This window comes from Mobula hypostoma, chromosome 2, assembly GCF_963921235.1.
Source record: "Mobula hypostoma chromosome 2, sMobHyp1.1, whole genome shotgun sequence".
NCBI classification, from domain to species: domain Eukaryota; kingdom Metazoa; phylum Chordata; class Chondrichthyes; order Myliobatiformes; family Myliobatidae; genus Mobula; species Mobula hypostoma.
Window position 1 is genome coordinate 245,388,484 of NC_086098.1, and position 24,223 is coordinate 245,412,706.

General features: G+C 47.7%; 1 protein-coding gene across 2 annotated transcripts; it reads left to right on the forward strand.

Moving 5' to 3' along the window:
* The first annotated feature begins 365 nt into the window (after nt 1–365).
* On the forward strand, nt 366–22,969 carry LOC134343057 (mothers against decapentaplegic homolog 6-like). Of its 2 annotated transcripts, none has more exons than XM_063041902.1 (4): nt 366–619; nt 1,323–1,796; nt 11,139–11,198; nt 22,428–22,969. In XM_063041902.1, exons 2-4 carry the CDS (start codon nt 1,394–1,396, stop codon nt 22,967–22,969), a joined length of 1,005 nt encoding a protein of 334 aa, XP_062897972.1. In that variant the 5' UTR covers nt 366–619; nt 1,323–1,393. The 2 variants fall into 2 exon arrangements, with proteins under 2 accessions (XP_062897972.1, XP_062897971.1); XM_063041901.1 differs by having other exon boundaries at nt 368–596.
* The last annotated feature ends 1,254 nt before the right edge of the window (nt 22,970–24,223 follow it).

A 24,223-nucleotide genomic window follows, 5' to 3' on the forward strand; every position in this document is an offset into this window, starting at 1 on the left:
CTCCCCCGGGGTTGGGGACTGGAGGTCATGGTACAAGAGGGGAGAGGGAGACCTGAGGGGTAACAGGAGCCGGTGAGTACGGGACTGAGGTGCCAGAGGGGGTGGTCGATGCGCGTACAATTGCGACAATTAAAGAGCCATTTGGACAGGTAAATGGGGGGGGGTAATGGGCTGAAGTGAGACTAGCAGGGAGGATTACTGTGGTCGGCACAGAACAGTTACGCCCAAGGTCCTGTGCCGCGCCGTTTGACTCCAAACTACAAAGAGTTAAAGGAAAATCCTATTTCTATCCCGCCTTTGTGAGCTGAAAGACACGCGAGGCCGAAGCGGACTAATAGATTCCTTTAAAGCATGAGGAAGTGGGTGGTCCGACCAACTTCCAGTGACAGGAGGTGAGTGTCGGGTTGTCTATCGCCGTCGGCCGGTCCCTCCCAGCAACTCATCCACAGGGACCACGGCGGGGAGCGGAGAATGGGTCCGCTCTCCGCCGCCTGCAGAGACCCCTGACACTGTGTGAGACAACACTGTGAGCAGCGCCGCGGGGTCCGGGAGAACCTGGATCAGCCAAGAAGCTCTCCGGGAAGCGGCGCTAGGAAGTGAGTTTATTTATTTTCGGGAGGTAATGACGTTTGTGAAATCCTAAACTTGCTCTCCTAGAGAGAAAAAAAATTAAACAATCTCTTTTGCTTTGAATGCGTAAACTGTAAATTGTTGAGAATATCACTATTGTTTTTTTAAAAAATACTTTATTAAAGTTTGCATACACTTTTAAACTTGAATAATACGTTATGCAATCCTCAACTTGCAAAGATCAAACATAAATAACGGGGAGGATGAAAGGACGTCCGTTTGCAAGAAAGATTTGGAATAATGTCTTAAGAGCCGGCGGGTTACTTTGGAAGGTTTCGGAAGATTGAAAATTTTTGCAAACTCAAACTTAAAATTTGCAATATGATCATTTCTTCTGCAAAGTTGCAACGTTGTCATTTCCCTGTTTCTGCAAACTTTTAAAAAATTGAAACCTATTTCTGTACTTCTTGCGAACATGTAAAATTTACATTTTTTTGTGTTGCAAATATTTACAATTTGCAGCTGGACCGGTTTTTGTATTTGCAACATAACAATTTTATCGTTTATTGCAAACATTTATCATTTACAATAAGACCGTGTCTCTTTTTCTAAAATGTGATTTGGGGTGTTCATGCTGTGGAAAGTTGTCACAACGTTCCACGTTGGTTTTAAAACTTTTTGCAAAGCTTTTGGAAACGTTTTTTAACTAAGTCTTTTCTTCTCTCTCCTCCCTGTCCTTGAATGCCGAACAGTTCCTCGCCCCTCCCGCTCCCTTCTCTCACTTGTGAATGACCTCTCCCCCGAGCCGCTACCCTGGCGTCGCATGTTCGGCTCCCGACGCTCGTCCGTCGTGCGGAGACTGTGGAGAAACCGGTGCGGGGCGGTGGGCGTCGCAGGAGGAGAGGGCGGCCGGAATGAGGACCTGCAGGCCGGGCTGAAGCCGGTCACCCAGTCACTCTTCAAGAAGCTGCGGGACGATCAGCTGGAGACGCTGGCGCGGGCGGTGGAGGGCGGCGCCGAGGAGCGCGGCGGCTGCGTCTACGTCCCCGGGGGCGAGGCGAACCCCTGGCCGCCGGTGCTGACCTGCCGGCTGTTCCGTTGGCCCGACTTGCGCTCGCCGCACCAGCTCAAGCGGCTCTGCATCTGCGAGTGCTCCCCGAAGGTCGCCGAGGAGGCCGGCGTAGTGTGCTGCAACCCCTATCACTTCAGCCGGCTGTGTGAGCCCGGTGAGTCGGGGCAGGGGACGGAGGACAGGGGCCGGGGGGTGGGGAGGGAGGACTGGGAAGCAGACGGGGTTCGTGGGACGGTGGTCGTGAGGGGAGAGAAGACGGGGGGCGGGGGTGGGGGGTGGTGATATCCTGCCCGACGGTAGCTGCGAGTCTGCATGGCTCGGATGGTGTGGATCTTCGGTTGCTGCCACCTCGAGACACTGCCAAGAAGATCTCATCCGAAGATCCCTATCTCACGAAGACAGGGCGAAGAAGGGCTGTGCCCGTGATAGACCGGGCTTTGTCCACTGTTTTCTGCAACCTCGACCCTAGCGCTGGACACTAGGGATTGATCCAGTGATCCTGGGAATGGAAGGGTTAACGTACGAGGAGAGTGTAATGACTCAGGGCCTGTACTCACTGGAGTTTAGAAGAATGAGGGGTGGGGTGGTGGGGGGAATCTCATTGAAACCTGTTGTGAAAGGTCTCGAGTGGCTGTGGAGAGGATGTTTCCCATAGTGGGAGAGTCTATGACCTGAGAGCATAGCCTCAGAACACAAGGACGGCCTTTGGAATTGAGATGACGAACTTTCATTATCCATAAAGTGGTGAATCTGCGAGACAGGGTTGATGTGTTCTTGATTAGTCAGGGAACTGGGAGAAAGAAAAATAAATCAGTCATGAGCAATCGTAGAGCAGAATCATTGGGCTGAACAGCCTAATCCTGCTCCTTTGTCTTGCCCTTTCTGTTTGATAACAGCCAGTGGGGTGGCACCTACCTGAGTGGGTCTTTCTCACTCCCCTCACTCATCCAAACCTACCTCCTTGCAAACACAGCGCTGTCCTGGGTGAGTTGGTAGGGCAGGTGTGTGGGTAAGGATGAAGGGCACTGGGTTGAGGGCTGGGGTTGAAGATGAGCCCGTTGCCACGCACTGGAGGATCGGTCAGCCCCGTGGTGGCACCAGAGACGCCAGTTTGATCCTGACTTCTGGTTGTCTGTGTTGGTTCCCTCCCATGTGATGTGTAGGTTTGCTGGGTTGATCTGTGGGTGCAGGGGTAGAATCAGGCGGTCAGTTGTTGGTACGGACTGGGTGAGTCTACTCGGACTGAAACTTAGATAGGTATGTGAACAGAGGAGTGGAGGGAGATAGACCATGCGCTGTGTAACTCTGGCATTGTAGTTGGCACGGACGTTGAGCCAAAGACCCTGCCTCCAAACGGGACAACTGGAGTGTCTCTGGGGAATATGGAGCCAGAAAAAGGCAGCTATACCTACTGCAGCCCCATCCCAGCCACCCCCTCGGGGGGGGGTGGTAAGTGAGGGGCCAGCGTGGGATTTACCCATGAGGTTTGTGGTCTTGAGTGATGGGGGTATGTGACTGGTGAGAGGGACAGTTGTCCCGGTCAATCCTAATCACGAGATGGATAGGTTCTGTGGAATGCATCTCATTCTGCAGCAGTCAGTGTGTGTGAGTGTGTGAGAGTGTGTATGTGTGTGGTAAGAGTACAGGAAGTGGTGGATACAGCCCGGTCCATCTCAAGCAAAGCCCTTTCCACCAATGAGTGCATTTACATGGAGCTCTACCCTAAGAAGGCAGCATTCATCATCTAGAACCCCCACCTCAGGCAGGGGTACAGGAGCCTGACACCACCCGGGGCAGGAAAAGTTATTACCCCTCAACCATCAGGCTGCTGAACCAGTGTGGGTAACTTCACTCACCTCAGCTCAGAACTGATTCCACGATCTACAGACTCTCTTCCAAGGACTCTTTACCACTCGTGTTCTCAGTATTGTCTTTATTTTCACAGTGTGTCGTCTTTTGTACCTTGGATGTTGGTCAGTCTTTGGAGTGAGTCATTTAAAGAGGTCTTTCAGCCAAGCTTGTCCACGACAACAATGGTGCCCAAAACGTTGGTCTCATTTCTCTGTATTTGGTCTGATTGTCTGTTTAAGTGTAGTTTTATTGTAAAATTCTATAGTTTCTTGTCTCTGTAAATGCCTACAATTAAATGTATCACGGGTAGTATATGGTAACATGTATGTACTTTTGCTAATAAATTTACTTTGATCTTTGAGGCATTTTTCCAATAGTGGAGAGGCTAGACTTGTTCCCAGGGTGGAGGGTGGCTTAATCTGCGCCGGGGAGGATGGAATATTTTCCATGGAGGAGGTGGGACCTGGTAGGAGTGTGTTAGAGGGGGCAGGCAGCCCACTGGTGAAGTCCCAGTCACAGCCTGAGCCAGGCCGGCAAGCTGACCTGGGATTTCCTGGGGTCACTTCCGTCTGAGGTGGTTTATTTACCGCAGTGGGAAGCTGCTTTGCAATCCGCTTGTCCGGTTTGGAATAAACAGGGAGTCTTGATTGTTCCGGCAGCAGCTCCACCTCCTTCCTCCTCACTTTGGCTTCTCTTTCTTGGGCCTACTGTACCGGAAATCTGCATCTCACTGCCACCAAAAGCACTGAGGGCGGGGGTGTCCAAGGGGTAATGTCTGCCAGCAGTCGGAATCAGGTTTATAATCACTGAGGATTCGAGTACAGGAGCAGGGAGGTACTACTGCAGTTGTACAAGGCCTTGGTGAGACCACACCTGGAGTATTGTGTGCAGTTTTGGTCCCCTAATCTGAGGAAAGACATTCTTGCCATAGAGGGAGTACAAAGAAGGTTCACCAGATTGATTCCTGGGATGGCAGGACTTTCATATGATGAAAGACTGGATGAACTAGGCTTATACTCACTGGAATTTAGAAGATTGAGAGGGGATCTGATTGAAACGTATAAAATTCTAAAGGGATTGGACAAGCTAGATGCAGGAAGATTGTTCCCAATGTCGGGGAAGTCCAGAATGAGGGGTCACAGTTTGAGGATAAAGGGGAAGCCTTTTAGGACCAAGATTAGGAAAAACTTCTCCACACAGAGAGTGGTGAATCTGTGGAATTCTCTGCCACAGGAAACAGTTGAGAACAGTTCATTGGCTATATTTAAGAGGGAGTTAGATATGGCCCTTGTGGCTAAAGGGATCAGGGGATATGGAGAGAAGGCAGGTACAGGGTTCTGAGCTGGATGATCAGCCATGATCGTAATGAATGGCGGTGCAGGGTCGAAGGGCCGAATGGCCTACTCCTTCACCTATTTTCTATGTTTCTATGATGTATCATGCAATTTGATGTTTAGTGGTAGCAGCACAATGCAAGACAAAAGGTACTATAATTAGAAAAATAAAAGAATAGCTTACAAAGGGGACTAGTGAGGTAGTGTTCATGGACCGCCTAGAAATCTGAAGAAGCTGTTCCTAAAGTGTTGAGTGTGGGACTTGAGACTCCTTTACCTCCTCCTCGCTGGTAGGAGTAGCCCGGGATGGCGAGGATCCTTAATGATGGATGCTGCCTTTCTGAGGTGCCACTTCTTGTTCTTGACGTTGGGGAGGGAGGGTTGTGCCAGTGATGGAGATGGTTGAGTCTACAGCTTTTTCCCATGCTGTGTGCTGGCCCCTCCACACCAGACTGTGATACAGCCCGTCAGAATTAGATTATGAGAACACTCAGTCCTCTTTTATTGTCATTTAGAAATGCATGCATGCATTAAGAAATGATACAATGTTCCTCCAGAGTGATATCACAGAAAAACAGGACAAACCAAAGACCACATAATTATAACATATAGTTACAGCAGTGCAAAGCAATACCATAATTTGATAAAGAACAGACCATGGGCACGGTAAAAAAAAAGTCTCAAGTCCCAATCGACTCCTGAGTCCCCGATTGCAAGCGGCAAAAGGGAGAAACTTCCTGCCATAAACCTCCAGGCACCGTCAACTTGCCGATACATTGGAAGCAGCCGACCACAGCCGACACTGAGTCCATCCGTCCGAAAACTTCAAGCCTCCGACCAGCCCCTCCTATACAGCCTCCCGAGCGCCATCCTCTGCCGAGCGCCATCCTCTGCCGAGCGCCTTCGACCTAGCCCCGGCCGCTGAAACAAGCAAAGCCAAGGATTCGGGGCCTTCTGCTCCGGAGATTCCGGACCACACAGTAGCAGCAGCAGCGAAGTGGGCATTTCAGAAGTTTCTCCAGATGTTCCTCCGTACTCTCACGTCTGTCTCCATCAAATCAGAATTGTGCACGGTCCCCTACTTGACAGATTACAGATATCATTCACGGAGAGGCCACGCGCGCTGCGTCGCGCCGTCATCTTCTCCTCCTCCTCTCCGTTGTACATCTGTAGAAATTTGCTCGGGTCTTTGGTGTCATTGGGAGAGGTGAAAACAGACCCTAAGGCCTATCAAGTCTGTGCTGACTGTCACCACCAGTTTATACTGTTCCCACTTTATTCTCCCCATATTGCTGTCAGCTCCCCCCATCACAAATTCTCCCTTCACCCACACACCAGAGTGGGGTGGGTGGTTAACCCACTGACACTGCATGTTGTTGGGATCCAGTAAGACTGAAATGCACAAAGTAGAAATGTCTAGTACCAGATGATCTGTATTTAAAGGTGGGCAGGGGGGAACACTCAAAGGAGATTTATGGGTCAGTGTCGGGCACCTGGAGTGTGTTGCCAGTTATGGTGGTGGAGGCAGATATGATGGAGGTGTTTAAAGGGCTTTTGGACGGGCAAAGTTCAGAGAGTGGAGGGATAGGGACAGTGTGTAGGCTGAAGGAATTAGTTCAGTTTGGCGATTTTAACTGGAATATCTTTATTCTTATCACATGAACAAGGAGACATTAGGGTGCAAGCCTACAGTTCCCTGAAAGTGGCTATATTGGTACATAGGGTGGTACATGTGGCATACTTGCCTTCGTAGGTCGGGGCATTGAGGTTAAAGGTAATTGGTTTATTATTGTCACATACAGTGAAAAGCCTTTCTTGCATACTGTTCATACAGATCAGATCATTACATACTACATTCAGCTTCTTAGCCCGTCACTCTGACTGGGGCATAGTTCGCCAAAAGCAGCTCGCCAGAATCCACTGACCTGGGCCAGTCCTTCAAGTTGTCCCCAGGTGTAGATGATCTTTGAAGATCCCTCCTCTCCCAGGGATGAGGTCTTTGCAGCTTCTGTTGGCATTTCTCCAGCTCTGGGTTTTTTTTTACGAGATGGGGTTACTAGCCCATGCCCAGCCCTCCCTTTTGCGGCTGGGCTTGGGACCGTCTATGGTGGAGTTCGTGCATTGAGCTACAACAAGGTAAATGTTGTAGTGTTTCACTGGATTCATAGTGAGACAGCACAGAGACGGGCCCTTTCACCCAATTGGTCCATGCTGACCAAGATGCAAGCCTAAAGCTAGTCTCATCTGGTTTGGTGGAAGGGCAACATCTCCAATGCTGCTGGATTCATTGAGTTCCTCCAGCAGATTGTTTGATGCTGTGGATTCCAGCATCTGCAATCTCTCATGTCTCCAGGCCTGTGAAAAGTCTCTTTGTCATTAGACCATAAGATATTGGAGCATAATTAGGCTATTCGGCCCATTGTACCTGCTCTGCCATTCCATCTTGGCTGATTTATTATCTCCCTTAACCCCATTCTCCTGCCTTCTCCCAATAGCCTCACTAATCAAGAACCTATCAACCTAAACTTTAAATATACCCAGTAACTTGGCCTCCACAGCCATCTGTGGCAATGAATTCCACAGGTTCCCCACCCTCTGGCTGAAGAAATCCCTCCTCTTTAGTATTCAAGTTGCTTCTATATGTTATATTTTTGTTCTGTTGATGTTTAATCTCGTGCTTGAAGCACGGTACCGCACTGTCTACCCTGTGTGCTTAGACGGGTCAGTGCAAACTTTATTGTGTGCTTGATCCCTGCAGTTATGTTGGCACTGTTGCCTGCACTGTGTAATCCACAAATTATAACCCTTTCTGGGAATTGTGCCAGGCTGCTTTTCCAAGATTTCCATGGAATTTGAAGCCAGTGCCAGCCTTTGCTGTTACGAGAGCAAGTTGTGCATTTTTCTTGACTGCGTGTTTCTGGCGTCGAGGTTGGGGCTGCTCTGCATACCAGAGACTGCTTTCACTGTTCTTAAAGGAGTCGATGTAGTTCATTCATTGTTCTGGGATGTGGGCTGGACCAGTAGGGGATTTGAGGTGGTCCACTGTGTGGTCTTCATGCATGTCCTTGAGGTTCTCAATCCTGAATGTCCCTTCTCCACTCAAGCACCCCCTGGGCTGCACATTCCTGGGAGTCAGTCAGGAAGTTGCAGTTCCTCATGGAGGCTTCTTGAGCTCCTGAAGACTCCACTGTGGCAGGGGGCTTGGAATTGTGTGCTTGCTTGTTGGGGGGGGGTGGAATCTGGTGTGGGACTTGAGTGTAACCTGGTCAACGCAACATCAATTGCAAGCACTTGACCTTGGAGAAAATGTGGGCTTTGGTGCGTCTGGTGAATTAGAGTGATTGAGAACGGGCAGATACAGCCCCGTCTATCACAGGGAAAGCCCTCCCCACCATTGAGTACAATTATATGGAGTGTGGCCACAAGAAAGCAGCATCCATCATCAAGCACCCCCACCATTCCAACTGTGCCCTCTCCTCACTACCACCATTAGGTAGGCAGCACTGGAGCTTTAGGTTCCACGCCATCAGATTTAGGAAGTTATTACTCTTCAACCATTAGGCTCCTGAACTAGAGTTGAGGTGAGTGAAGTTATCACTCATCTCAACTCGAAACTGATTCTGCAACCTACAGACTCACTTTCAAGGAGTCTTTCAACCTGTGTTCTCAGTAATTTTTTTTTGTTATCTGTCTTCTTTTGTACATTAGTTGTTGCCGGACTTGCGTATAGTTTTCATAATTTCTATTGTATTTATTTTGCTGTAGATGCCTGCAAGCAATAAATCTCAAGTACATAAGTATTTAGATAATACTTTTATTTTGTGGAGACAATCTAGGCCTCAGAAACACAGGGCATCACTGCCTCAGAGGAAGGGGATGAATCACGTCTCTACATGATTCATGACATACAGTACTGTGCAAAAGTCTAAGGCACATGTATATAGCTAGGGGGCACTGTATTGCACTGTACTGCTACGGCAAAAAAAAATACAAATTTCATGACATGTGAGTGATTTAAGCGTGATTCTCATATGGGTCTCTATTGTGGACTGACAGTGGGAAGGGGACAGGGAGAAGGGAATCATGGTTGGGAAGAGAGAAAGGGAGAGCAGAGGGAGTGGGAAGCACCAGAGAGACAGCTTGCCTGGTGTCTCAGGGTTGGGTGTGTCTGGGTCTGGGCTACCTCCCCTCCCTGCCACCTGTCCCACACCCCTACCATGGCTCTCCACCTTCACCCCAAACTTACAAACTCACTCTCTGCTCCACTTTGACAAATACAGCACTGCAAAAATCTTAGGCACCCTAGCTATAGATATGTGTCTAAGACTGACACAGTACTATAATTATGCTAGGAGTGAGATGTCGAGGGGACACCTGAGAGAAGTCTATAATGCTGCCTGGATTAGGGAGCATGTGATGCAAGGAGAGGCTGTATAAACTTGGGTTGTTTTCTCTGGACTGGTGGCGGCTGAGGGGAGATCTGATAGGAGTTTATAGAATTAGGAAAGGTATAAATAGATAGTCTCTTACCCCGGGATAGAAATATCAAGGACTCCAGGATGTGCATTTAAGGTGAGAGGGGTAAATTTTAAAAGAGACACGTGGGACGAGTTTTTCTTTGCGCTAAGTGGTGGGTGCCTGGGGTGATGGTGGAGGCAGATCTGCTGATGGCGTTTAGTTATGTAGACAGATTCAGATTAATTTATCACATGTGCATCGAAACATACAGTGGAATGCAGTATTTGTTATTAACAAGCAACACTTGTTCATCTTTATGTTGGGGGGAGCCCGTAAGTGTCAATGCACGTTCCGCTGCCAACATGGCACGTCCACCAGCAGCAACAGCAGAACAAGTCTGTTTCCCATCCTCACTCACACTGACACGCCTTGAACCTCAGAACAGCCACCTCTGGACCTCCAGTCCTTGGCCCTTCAGGGACTCTGACCTCTGGACTTTCCAACTTCGGACTTTGATTTTTGGACTTGGACTTGCCGACCTCTTGGTGTGGACCCCAGGACTGGCTGATCACAGGGACACATAAATATGCAGGGAATGGAGGAGACGGATCACGTGCAGGCAGAAGAGATTTACCTTAATTGGGCATTGTGTTTAGCACAAACGTGGTGGGTCAGAGGGCCTTTTCCTGTGCTGTGTACTGTTCTGCATTCTATCTCAGAAATCCTAATCTACAAGAGAGCATCTTCCCATTGAGACTAGTACAACAATCTCAACAACCTCTCCTTTGAGTCCTAAAAGTTACTCTCTCCATCACCTCTCTACCTTTCCTAATCCTGTAGCCTTCAGAACATGATAGTCTCTGATTGCCTCCAGTTCCTGGACCCCATGTGGCATGTGGGTGGTGGGAGCTGCCATTAAACTGGTCAGCACGGTGGCCAACTAGAAGATTGACCAGCTCACAGCAGCAGTGAGCCCAGGGTTCGATCCTGACTCTGTCTGTGTGGAGTGTGCAGGTTCTTCCTGTGGCCGAGTGGATTCCCCAGCACACCCCAGTGACATGCAGGCTGGCGGACACTGTTTATTGTCCCTAGTGCGCAGATAAGGAGTTGAATTGCGGGGGCGGGGGGGTAGTGTCTAGTTTAAGATGGAGAATAAACAAATTGAATTCATATAGGATCTGTAAATGGGTGATTGACGGTCAGTTTGGACTTGGTGGGCCGAAGGGCCTGTTTTCATGCTGAATCTCTCTGATCCAATGGTCGAGTCAAAGTTGAGTTTTTTTTGTCAGATAAACAAGTACACGTCTGCACAGGTGTAATGAAAAACAGGCAGCATCACCGGCAGATAGCATCAGATAAGTAGCATTTGCAAGAAAAATGTAGTTAATTTTTATGAGGAAACTCAATTAGAACAAAACAAAATGCATTATTATACGAAGTGGTCACAGTGTTCCTGTACTGAGATGGTGATCGGGGTTGTGCTGGTTGGTTCAAGAACCGAATGGTTGAAGGGAAGTCGCTGTTCCTGAACCTGGTGGTATGGGACTTCAGGCTTCTGTACCTCCTGCCCGATGGGAGCTGTGAGAAGATGGCCTGGCCCGGATGGTGGGGGTCTTTGGTGATGGATGTTGCCTCCTTAAGGCAGTGCCTCAGAATGCGTTAATTTAGGAAGCTTGAGATCCCATGGCATGCACTGTGGTTTGAAAGATCTTTAGATTATGTCCAATTGTATTAATTTGGATGTCAAATTTGTCTAAATTTGCTCAGATTTATGAATTGTTTGTACTCTGAAGTATGAGAGATCTCTTCATATCCAAATTATAATACCAATAATAGTCTTCTTTTCCTCTCAGAATCTCCTCCACCGCCTTACTCCAAGCTGTCTCCAAGCCAAACGTGGAACAACTTTGATGGCAAGTTCATACCTGTTGCCTTTATTTGTTTCAAACCTTTATTGTACAGGATCCCCGTGCAACTTTATTAGGAATTGGTTTCTTATTGTCACATGTACCGAGACCCAGTGAAAAGCTTGTCTTGCATACTGTTCATACAGATCAAATCATTACACAGTACCTTGAGCTAGAATAAGGTAAAATGATGAAAGTGCATAATAAAGTGTAGCAGCTACAGGGAATATGCAGTGCAGGCAAGATGCAAGGTTAAAAGGTAAATTTTAAGGCCAGGATTCCCATCTTATCGCACTAGGGAATTATTCAGTAGTGTTAAAACAGCAGGGTAGAAGCTGTCCTTAAGCCTCATGTTTTCATGCTTTTGTGTCTTTAGCCCAAGAGTGCGTGGATGGGGTGTCCGTGGTGGATAGGATCCTTGACTCTGCTGGCTGCTTTACTGAGGCAGTGAGAAGTACCTACAAACCTAGATTTTGCCTGGACTTGGGACTCAGTTATTAGGAGATGTTACATTGACCAGGACTTTACTACCTACAACGTAGGAGAATGAAGGGAGACCTGAGGGCTCACTGAGGCACATAGTCTGGGTGAGTCTTTTTCCTAGGGATGGAGGGCTAAAAGCAGGGAGCGTAGGTGTAAGATCAGAGGTGAGAATTTTAGAAGGGATATCGGGGAAGGCTTCTTCACACAGGGGGTGGTGCATATTTGGCATGAGTGGACACATTTGCAACATTTACAAGCCATCTGGGTTAGTATGTCGATAGGAGAGCTTTGGAGGGCTGTGGGCCAAAGGTGGGACTTGCTCGCCGGGCAGCACAGTGAGCATGTAAGAATTGGGCTGAATGGCCTGTTTCTGTGCTATGATGTTCTAGGATCCCGAGAGCCTGCAGTTTCCTCTGAATCTGAAAACACTTGACAGGTCAGAGTGAGAAATGGTTAATGTTTCAGATTAAAACTCAGAACGTCAGGGATCAGATATGGGAAGTGATTTCTTTTCCACAGATGCTACCTGACCCGTTGAGTTGTTTCACTGTTCTGCCCATTGTGTCTGTGCTGGCCATCACGTACCTAACTTTACTATTCCCATTTTTGAGCATTTGGCCCTTATCCTTTCTGCTAGTGCAAGCTGAATGCTCATCTAGATACTAAAATGTCCGAGCCTGTCTGTCTCCATCCTCCCCTCAAGCAGTGAAGTTGGAGCTGGTTTGTTATCGTCATGGATTTGTTGTTCCTCTCTGCGCCTTGTGGCACACTGGGTGGCAAACTTTAGCATTTGTTTTTTTTACAAGGTCGAGTTGTTAGTTTGATGCTCGACCCAGTGTGGATGGAAAGTGTCCAAGGAGCAGGCTGGATTTGAACCTGGAACCACTCTCCTTGAAGTCCGATGCAAATGCCACTACACCACCGGCTTGCTATATTGTCACATGCCTTGCATACTGTTAATTCAGATCAGATCATTGAGGTAGGACAAAGTAAAACGATACATTATGCAGAATAAAGTGTTACTGTTACAGAGAAAGTGCGGTGCAAATAGACAACATGGGTGCAAACTCATAACGGGGTAGATTGTACTTTTTTTTCCATAGATGCTGCCTGGCCTGCTGAGTTCCTCCAGCATCTTGTGTGTGAAGGGTTTCGGCCTGAAACGTCGACTGTACTTTTTCCATAGATGCTGCCTGGCCTGCTGAGTTCCTCCAGCATTTTGTGTGTGTTGCTCAGATTTCCAGCATCTGCAGATTTTCTCTCGTTTTAGATTGTGTGTGGTCGATCCATCTTATCAGACAAGGGGACCATTTGATAATCTTATAACAGCTGGATAGAAGCTGTCTTGGAGCCTGGTAAGAGGTTTTGTTTTGTATCTTCTGCCCAATGGAAGGGGAGCAAAGAGAGAACGTCTGGGCTTGGATGGGGTCTTTGATGATGTTGGCTGCTTTACTGAGACATTGAGAAGCGTAGACAGAGCCCATGGAAGGGAGGCTGGCGTCCATATTGTGCTGAGCTGTGTCCACAACTCTCTGCAGTTTCTTGTGGTCTCAGGCAGGGCTGTTCTAAGCCATAATGCATCGGGATAGGATGCTTTCTATGGTAAAACTTGCAAAGGGTGGATGAGGACATGACAAATTTCTTCAGCCTCCTGAGGAAGCGGGGGTGATGGTAAGCCTTCTTGGCCATGACGTCAATGTGGTTAGACCAGGACGGGCAATTAGTGATGTTCACACCTAGCAACTCGAAGCTGTCAGTCCAATATGTTCCAGATTCAATCATTCTCCAAAAAAAGAATCTCAGTCATAGAATTATGCAACACGGAAACAACTCACCATGCTGACTATGGTGTCTACTTGAGCTAATCCCACTTCTCAAGTTTCAAAGTTCAAAGCAAATTTATTACCAAAGTACATGAATGTCACCATTTACAACCGTGAAATTTGTTTCCTTGTGAGCATTCTCAGCATCTCCTAGAAACTTAACAGAATCAATGAAAGACCACACCCAACAGGGCAGACAAACAACCAGTGTACAAAAGACAACAAACTCTGCATAAACTAACTAAGTAACTAAGCAAAAACTATTGAGAACATGAGATGAAGAGTCCTTGAAGCTGAGTCCATAAGTTGTAGGGACAGTTCAGTGACTGGGAGAGTGAGGTTATCCCCTCTGGTTCAGGAGCCTGATGGTTGTGGGGTAAAAACTGTTCCTGAACCTGGTGGTGTGGGTCCTGAGGTTCCTGTACCTCCTTCCTGATGGCAGCAGTGAGAAGAGAGCATGCCCTGAGTGGGGGTCTTTGATGATGGATGCCGCTTTCCTGCAATAGTGCTCCATATAGATGCACTCAATGGTGGGGCGGGCTTTTCCCCAGATGGACTGGGCCGTATCTACTACTTTTTTGTAGCATTTTCCATTCAAGGGCATCGGTGTTTCCATAGCAAGCTGTGATGCAACCAGTCAATGTACTCTCCACTGCACATCTATAGAGGGTTGTCGAAGTTTCAGATGTCATACGGAATCTTTGCAAACTCCTAAGGAAGTAGAGGTGCTGCCGTCTTTTCTTCAGGTTGCAATTGCATGCTACACCCTGGACAGATCCTCTAAAATTATAACATGAACTTAAAGTTTGGCCCATAACCCTCTAAATATTTCCTATCTATTGTCTTTTAAACATTGTACTTATACCCACTTCGACCACTGGCAGCTTGTTCCATATACCCATCACTCTCTGTATGGAAAAACTCCCTCAGGTCTCCTTTAAAACTTACCCCCTCACATTTAACCTGTGTTCTCTAGTTTTAGACTCCACTAACCAGAGGAGAAAGACTGACCACCGACTTTATTTATTGTGTCATAATCTTGTATAAGGTCACCTTGTTAATTTCATACATCTGTCATACTTTTCCATGGTAAAGACAATCGGGTCTGTCCCGTTAGCTGAACCACTCCATCCCAGTATCTTCCTTCCATAGAGCACTACAGCACAGAAACATGCCCTTCAGCCCATCTACTCCATGCCAAACTATTAATATTCTCAGTCCCATGCATCTGCACCTGGTTCCATGGTTCTTAGTACCCCTCTCATCCATGTACTTTTACAAACTTCTCTTAAATGTTGCAATTGAACCTGCATCTACCACTTCTGCTGGCAACTCATTCCACACTTTCCACCGTCTGAGTGAAGAAGTGCCCTTTCAGGTTCCCTGAAACATTTCACCTGTAATCCCTGACCTCTAGTTTTAGCCTCACCTAAAATCAGTAGAAAAAACCTGCTTTCATTTACTCTGTCTGAACCTCGCAAAAACAAAGGAGTTGGTTGTGGACTACAGGAGGAATGGAGACTGGCTAACCCCTATTGACATCAATGGATCTGGGGTTGAGAGGGTAAACAGCTTTAACTTCTCAGCATAAACATCACCAAGGATCTCACGTGGTCTGTACATTCCAGCTGTGCAGTGAAAAAAGCACAACAGCACCTCTTTCATCTCAGACAGTTGAAGAGGTTTGGTATGGCCCCCCAAATTCTAAGAACTTTCTATAGGGGCACAATTGAGAACATCCTGACTGGCTGCATCACTGCCTGGTATGGAAACTGTACTTGCGTCAATCGCAGGTCTCTGCAGGGAGTGGTGCAGACAGCCCAGCGCATCTGTAGATGTGAACTTCCCACTATTCAGGACATTTACAAGGACAGGTGTGTAAAAAGGGCCCAGAGGATCACTGGGGACCTGAGTCACTCCAACCACAAACTGTTCCAGCTGCTACCATCTGGGAAACAATACCGCTGTAGTAAAGCCAGGACCAACAGACTCCGGGACGGCTTCTTCCACCAGGCCATCAGACTGATTAATTCACACTGACACAACTGTATTTCTATATTATATTGACTGTGTCCTGCTGTACACAATATTTATTATTATTTACTATAATTGCATTTGAATGGAGACATAACGTAAAGAGTTTTACTCCTCATGTATGTGAAGGATTTAAGTAAGGCTTTAGACCATCTGGACAACACAAACACCTAAGTCAGGATGCTGTTCGTCAACTATAGCTCAGCATTTAACACCATCATTCCCACAATCCTGATTGAGAAGTTGTAGAACCTGGACCTCTGTACCTCCTCTGCAATTGATTCCTTGACTTCCTAACCAGAAGACCGCAGTCTGTGGGGATCGGTGATAACATATCCTCTTCGCTGACGATCAACACTGGCGCACATCAGGGGTGTGTGCTTAGCCCACTGCTCTACTCTCTGTATATACATGACTGTGTGGCCAAGCATAGCTCAAATACCATCTATAAATCTGCTGATGATACAACCGTTGTTGGTAGAATCTCAGGTGGTGACGAGAGGGCGTACAGGAGTGAGATATGCCAACCAGTAGAGTGGTGTCACAGCAACAACCTGGCACTCAACGTCTGTAAGACGAAAGAGCTGATTGTGGACTTCAAGGTGGGTAAGACGAGGAACACACTCCAATCCTCATAGAGGGATCAGAAGTGGAGAGAGTGAGCAGTTTCAAGTTCCTGGGTGTCAAGATCTTTGAGGATCTAAGCTGGTCCCAAAATATTGATGTAGTTATAAAGAAGCCAAGACAGTAGCTATACTTTATTAGGAGATTGAAGAGATTTAGCTGTCAACAAATACACTCAAAAACTTCTGTAGTTGTGCCGTGGAGAGCATTCTGACAGGCTGCATCACTGTCTGGTATGGAGGGGCTACTGCATAGGACCGAGAGAAGCTGCAGAGGGTTGTAAGTCTAGTCAGCTCCATCTTGGGTACCAGCCTACAAAGTACCCAGGATAGCTTTAGGGAGCGGTGTCTCAGAAAGGCAGCGTCCATTATTAAGGACCTCCAGCTCCCAGGGTATGCCCTTTTCTCACTGTTACCATCAGGTAGGAGGTACAGAAGCCTGAAGACACACACTCAGCGATTCAGGAACAGCTTCTCCCCCTCTGCCATCCAATTCCTAAATGGACATTGAAGCTTTGGACACTACCTCAATTTTTTTAATATACAGTATTTCTGTTTTTGCATGCTTTTTTAATCTATTCAATATACATAATTGATTTACTTGTTTATTTACTATTATGTTTTATTTTATTTATTATTAATATTTTTTCTCTCTGCTAGATTATGTATTGCATTGAACTGCTGCTGCTAAGTTAACAAATTTCACATCACGTGCCGGTGATAATAAACCGGATTCTGATAAAGTCAATTCAATTCAATTTATAACTTCGTGTACCTCATATCAAATCTCCCCTCATTCTGCTGCTCGCCAAGGAAAAAAAGTCCTAACCTTTCCTCACGTCGCAGCAACATCCTTGTAAATTTCCTCTGCATTCTGACAAAACTACAAACGGTGTCAGTAATGGAGTAATTGTGGATGTGGAGTCAACCAAGCAGGTTGCTATGACCATGATGGTGGTGAAGCACCAAATGACACTGAAGTGAACTTATCCAGGCAAGCGGAGAGGGCAGCTTCCGAAGGTAATAACGGGAATAGTGGGAATTCTCAATGGAATGGCCAGCTCCAGTTAGAAGGGAAGCTCTTCTGAAGGACCGAAGACTCAATACTGATGCTGGAAGTGAAGAGTTACATACGCAAAATGCTGGAGGAACTCGGTAGGTCAGGCAGCAACTATGGAATAAACAGTCAATGTTTTGGACCAAAACTCTTCATCAGAACTGGAAAGGAAGGCGGAAGAAGCCAGAATAAAAAGGTGTGGGGAGGGCAATGAGGATAGTGAGAAGATGATAGGTGAAGCCAGGTGGGTGAACTGGAGAAGAAGGATTCTGATAGGGGAGGAGAGTGGACCATGGGACAAAGGGAAGAAGGAGGGGCGGCAGGGGGAGGTGATAGGCAGGTAAGGAGAAGAGGTAAAAGGCTAGAGTGGGAATAGAAGAGAGAGGTGTGGGGAGTGAATAAATAAATTACCAGAAGGAGAGTTCAATGTTTCTACCATCAATTTGAAGGCTACCTAGATGGAGTATGAGGGGCTACTCCTCCACCCCAAGAGTGGCCTCGTCATAGAAAAAGAGGAGGCCAATGGAGCAACATGTCCAAATGGGGATAGGAATTAAAATGGTTGGCCACTGAGAAATTTTGCTTTTGGCAGACGGAGCGGAGGTGCTCAACAAAGCGGCCCCCCAATTTACGTCAGGTCTCACCAGTGCAGAGGAGACCGCATTGGGAGCACCGGACACAATAGACAACCCCAGCAGATTTGCAGGTGAAGTGTTGCCTCAGCTGGAAAGACTGTTTGGGGTCCTAAATGGAGGTGGAGGAGGAAGTGAACGGGCAGGTGTAGCATTTCTGTCGCTTGCAGGGGTAAGTGTTAGTAGGGAGATTAGTGGAGAGGGATGAGTGGACAAGGGAATCACAGAGGGAGCATTTGCTGCAGAGATTGGGGGGGCGGGTGAAAATGTGTTTGGTGGTAGGATCCCATTGAAGGTGATGCAGGTAGTGGATGTGTTAGATTTGGGGGCTTATTGGGTGGTAGATGAGGAGAAGATGATCTCTATCCCAGTTAAGGTAGTGGGAAGATGGGGTGAATGTGGATGTTTGGGAAATGAAGGAGATACAGGTGAGGGTAGAACCACTGGTGGAAAAAGGAAAATCCCATTCTTTGAAGAAACTCATTTCAGTTGCTCTGGAAAGGAAAATTTCATCCTGGGAACAGATGAAGGAACAGAGAAAAGGAATAGCATTTTTACAGGAGACAGGATGGGAAGAGTCAAGATAGCCATGGGAATCAGTAGGTTTATAATAGATGTCGGTAGGCAGTTTGTCTCCTGAGATAGAGACGGGGAAATTGAGGAAGAGGAGAGAGGTATCAGAAATGGACCGTGAGTTTAAGGGCAGGGTGGAAGTTGATCAAATTGACAAGCTCAGCATGTGTACCTGAAGCAGCACCAATGCAGTTGTCAATTTAATGCAGGAAAACGTGAAGAGCATTACCATGGAAATAGTAATTAACTACCCATTGAGTAGTGTGGCCAGTTCAGAGGTTTGCCGGATCCAATTGAAGGAAATTCTCCTGAAGCATTAACTCTATCTGTCTTCAAACATGGGTGCTGCTGGGTTTATCAAATGTTGTTAGCACCTTTGCTTTTATCCCAGATTTTCTAGCATCTGCAGGTTTTTATTTACTGTTGGGGTGGTTTGCAGAGGAAAGTATTCAGTGGTTCATCGATGGATTGGACACAGTAAAGTTCCCTCAATACTGTCATGTCTCATGTCTCACATCTCCCTCACGCACACTCATTCTCTCCCAGGGAAAGGCAGCACCGGTTACAGGGTAAAACTTCCTCTTAACCAACCTGTAACACACTCCTGGGGCTGGGTGCCAGGGCTTAGACACTGCGTAAGGCTAGTGTTTGACATCTCTGACCTGGGAAATCTCTCAGACTGTCTACCTCATCCTACGATCAGGTCTCCCCTCAGTCTGCCACTCCGAGAAAACATCCCAAGTTTGTCCGTCATTTTGTAGCTTACACCCTCTAATCCAGGCAGCATCCTGGCACCCTCTCCAAAGCCTCCACATCCTTCCCTGTTAATGGAGCGACTGGAAGTGCTCACTACCCGCCAAGTGCGGCCTGACCGGAGATTCAGCTTACGATAACTAGGATAATTCCTGGTATGAGCCAACTGTTGGTCATTGATGCAAAAAGCAAATTGTCTCAATGTACGTGAGACAAAAAAGCGAATCTTTATAAAGACTTCTACTGAGCTGGGTGAGAGGGCTACCATGAGAGGAAAGTTGATGTTTGGTGGGATGCGATCTGCCCATCTGGATGCTGGCTGTGTGGAGGGAGGAGGACAGTTATTGGGATGAGTATTCTTCACTCTCTCCCTTCCCCATTCCTCACGCACATTTCCCTTTGAGTTTTGAATAGAAATCAGAATCAGGTATATTATCGCTGACATCCTGTATGTTCTGAAATTTGTTGTTTTACAGTAGCAGTACAGTGCAATACATACAATTACTCTGTTACAATTAAGAAATATAAAAATTATTAAGTCATGCAAAATACTAATGTATTGTTCATGGACTGTTCAGAAATCAGATGGCGGCAGAGAAGAAGCTCCATTAGACACAATGAGTCTGTTTAGAAGAGAGACGAGGAGGAATTTCTTCAGCCAAAGGGCGCTGAATCTGTGGAATTCATTGTCACAGACAGCCGTGGAGGCCAGTATATTTAAAGCAGAAGCCGATAGGGTCTTGATTAGTCAGCGCCAAATGTCACAGGGAGAAGGCAGGAAAATGGGGTTGAGAGAGATAGTAAATCTGCCATGATGGAATGGCACAGTACTGGATGGGCCAAGTGGCCTAATACTGTTCCTTCAGTGTGTCATGGGCCCGTGGACTAAAGCTGTTTCTAAAACATTGAGTATAGAGTCTTTAGGCTGCTGTACCTCCTTCCTGATGGCAGTGATAAGGTGCCCTGGGTGATGGGGGTCCTTTGTGATGGACGCCTTGTGAAGATGTCCTTGATGGTGCCCATAAGGGAGCTGGCTGAGTTTACAGCTCTCTGCAGCCTTTTCTGATCTTGTGTTCTGGAGTCTCCACCTAGACGGTGAAGCAACCGGTCAGATTGCTCTCCACCTTTCATTTTGTGGAAACTTGCTAGAACCTTTGGTGAAATGAGAGGTTGCCTGCTGCTATCACGTGCTCCCACCTTGTTTATCATGTAGTGAAGTAAATAAGTCTTGTTGAGTCTGTATTTGTCTCGTAACAAACAGTTTTGGATCAAGTACAGGACACAGTCTTGATCTGTTTCCTGTTGCTGTTTGGATAAATTGAAAAATAAACTTTTCCCCTCCCCTCCATCCAGAAACTAAATCCATTGAAAAAAAAATCCTTCTCTTCCCCTCCCCCTCTTACAGCAATGTGAGTGGGGTTTGGATGGTTATTTTTGGACACCCTCCTCTCTGGACCCTGCCAGAGGAAACGGGAACTGACACAGCAGCGGCCTACAATATGCCTTGACGCACTTTCTGAGGAAAAACTCTTATTTTTTTTTAATTGTGTACTTGGCCGTGAGCCCAGGCAGGGAGCTTGGCTGCTACTCTGCTGTAGGTGGGGGGAGTCCCATGACCACAGCCCAGCAGTCAGAATGTCTGGTCTCACTGCCGCTGTGCTCGATCACTGACCTTTACCGCAGCCTCGCCCCTTCCATGTCCAGCTCCCGCTGCAAGCACGGGATCAGTCCAATCAGCTGCTTGATTAACTGACCCCACTCCTTGCTCTTTTTCTTCTCCCCCGCCCCCACATTAGCCTCCTCATAATCTATATTACAAGAAGCTCAATAGCTGAGGGCCTGGGTCTACGCATCTGAAGCCCACTGGGGAAGCCAAAGGTCTGTTGTCTGTGCTGGGGTTGGAGGAGAGTGGGAGAGTGGGTGGGAGGGAGGAAAGGGGCTTGTTTTTCTGCTGTTCTTTTCCTGCTTGTTATGTTCTGTTCTGTGGTGTTCTGCCAAGCATTGTGGGCATGCCGTGTTGGCGCCAGAGTGTGTGGCGATGCTTGTGGGCTGCCCCCAGTGCATCCTTGGGTTCTGTTGGTTATTAATGCGAACAGTGTATTTCACTGTATGTTGTGATGGTACTTGTGATTGATAAATGAATCTGATTACTTCTGCCCCCACCCCCCCCCCAGGTTGCGGGGGAATCAAGAATTAAGATGAGGGGGGAGACTTACTCTTGGCATCACTATCTGTCTGGTTTATGGTCTTGCACTTTACCGTTTATCTGCACTGTGCACTTTCTAACTACACTTTATTCTGCATTCAGTGCACTGTGTAATGATTCGATCTGTTTGACAAGCTTTTCACTGCATTTTGGTACGTGTGACAATAATACAATGGGGCGGTAATGGTCGTGTGGTGCTGCTACAGCGCCAGTGAGCCGGGCTCCATTCCCACTGCTGTGTAAGGAGGTTGTACGTTCCCAGCGGGACTGTGTGGGTTTCCACCAGCTGCTCCAGTTTCCTCCCGCGGTCTAAAGGTCAGTCGGCCTCACGGGTGTAATTGGCAGCACGGGCTCACTGGGCTGGAAGGGTCTGCCATCGTTCTGTATCTCTGTGAATTGGCCAACAGGAGCCAGATGGGGGGGGGGGGTGGAGGGAAAGGAGATGAAGTGAGAAGCTGTGCGGAAGGGGTAAAGGGCTGAAGAAAGAGAAGACAGTGGACTATGGAAGAAAGGGAAGGAGGAAGGGAACCAGAGGGAGGTGAGGAGATGAGAATGGGTGAGAGAATCATAATTGGATTATGCTTCTCCAAATGCTCATAATTCATGTCTCTAAAGAGTAATCTGCCGACCACTGAAGTAAGACTCACTAACCATGGTCTGTAAATTTCCATGGTTATCCCTATTCCCTTTCTTGAACAGAGGAATAACATTTTCCACCCTCCAATCATCTTGTACTGCTCCTGTGGCCAGTGAGGATGCAAAGATCATTGTCAAAGGTTCAGCTATCTCTTCCCTCGCTTCCCATTGTAACCCGGGGTTTATCCCGTCTGGCCCCGATTCCTGTGATTTTCGGGATGAGCCTTTCATTGTCAATACACGCCACATCCACATCGATTTGTTTTGTCAACTCCTTGAGAAAGTCACTCAGGCTCTGGTGGCACGACCTGCCGCAAAAGTTCTTCCGTAAGTTTCTTGGAGAGGGAGGTGTTGTTTTTTCTTTGGTTATGTTGTGAACTCTCCTCTAGCTGAATACACTCACCTTGTTTTGCAGATGTTGGCCTGTCTCCTTACCTGCCCAGAGAGGGACACTGGTGCAGCGTGGCGTACTGGGAGCACAGAACCCGCGTGGGTCGCCTCTTCGCCGTCCACGAGCCCTCGGTGGGCGTCTTCTGTGATCTGCCACGCGGCAGCGGCTTCTGCCTGGGCCAGCTGCACGTGGCCAACCGCCATGAGATGGTGCGGCGCACCCGCGGCAAGATCGGTGGAGGCGTGCTGCTAAGCCGGGAGCGGGACGGCGTCTGGGTCTACAACCGTAGCCAGCACCCCATTTTCGTCAGCTCACCCACCCTGGGCCTGCCTGGCTCCCGCGCACTCTCTGTCCACAAGGTGCTGCCCGGCTATTCCGTCAAGGTTTTCGACTATGGCAAGTCGCGTGCCTTGCAGCGGGCCGCGAGCCCGGGTGGGTTCTCGGATGGACCTTACGATCCCAACAGTATCCGCATCAGCTTCGCCAAAGGCTGGGGCCCCTGTTACTCCAGACAGTTCATCACCTCGTGCCCCTGCTGGTTAGAAATACTGCTCAATCACTCCTGAGGGATTTGCCCACCTCGGAACAGAAGAAACAGGAGCAGCAGTCGGCCATGTGGCCCATCGAGCCTGCTTCGCCATTCAATAACGTGGCTGACCTGACTCGGACTCAGCTCCACCTCCCTGCCTCTTCCCCATAACTTTTAATTCCACTACTACTCAACTCTCATTTCCCCTGCTATGCACAAATCTATCTAACTCTGTCATAAGTATATTTACTGAGGTAGCCTCTGCTGCCTCCCTGGGCAGAGAATTCTGCTGATTCACTCCTCTCTGGGGAAAGTAATTTCTCCTCATCTCCATCTTAAATCTACTGCCCTGAATCTTGTGGCTGTGTCTCCTAGTTCTAGTCTCACCTACCAGTGGAATCAACTTTCCTGCCTCATTCTTTATAATTTTCAATGTTTCTGAGAGATCCCCACCTATCCTTCTGAACTTCAGTAAGTATAGTCCCAGGTGACTCAATCTCTCCTCATAGTCTAACCCTCTCACCTCCAGAATCAATCTGGTGAATCTCCTCCGCGCTCCCTCCAAAGCCAGTACATCTCTCATCAACGCAAACACGAGGAATTTTGCAGATGTTAGTCCTGACGAAGGGTCTTGGCCCGAAACGGCGACTGTACCTCTTCCTAGAGATGCTGCCTGGCCTGCTGAGTTCACCAGCAATTTTTGTGTGTGTTACATGTCTCATCAAGTAAGGAGACCAGAACTTCATGCAATACTCCAGGTGTATTCTCACCAGTACCCTGTACAATTGCAGCATAACCTCCCTGCTCTTAAATTCAATCTCTGTAGCAATGATTGCCAACATTCTGAAGGGCCTGTAATGTGCTGTGTGTTCTGAAGCCCAAGAGAAACGCCACAGTAGCACGGGGGTTAGCATGATACTATTACAGCTCAGGAGCGTCGGAGTTCAGAGTTCAGTTCCAGCGCTGTCTGTAAGGAGTTTGTATGTTCTCCCTGTGAGCGTGTGGGTTTCCTCCCGGTGCTCTGCTTTCCTCCTGTAGTTCAAAGCTCTACCTGTTAGTAGGCTAATTGGTCATTGTAATTTTTAAAAATTCATTTACGGGATGTGGACATCGCCAGCTAAGCCAGCGTTTATTGCCCATCCCTAGTTGCCCTTGAGAAGGTGGTGATGAGCTGCCTTCTTGAACCGCTGCAGTCCCTGAGGTGTAGGAAAGCCCTCCGTGCTGTTGGGAGGGACATCTTATTGTCCTGTGATTAGGCGAGGGTTAAATCTGGGTGGGGCAGCTCAATGGG

Coding starts and splice junctions, on each gene's coding strand:
- LOC134343057 (XM_063041902.1), top strand. CDS start 1,394: ATGTTCGGCTCCCGACGCTCGTCCGTCGTGCGGAGACTGTGGAGAAAC. Junction 1,797..11,138: donor CAGCCGGCTGTGTGAGCCCG/GTGAGTCGGGGC, acceptor TTTTCCTCTCAG/AATCTCCTCCACCGCCTTAC. Junction 11,199..22,427: donor AACGTGGAACAACTTTGATG/GCAAGTTCATAC, acceptor CTTGTTTTGCAG/ATGTTGGCCTGTCTCCTTAC.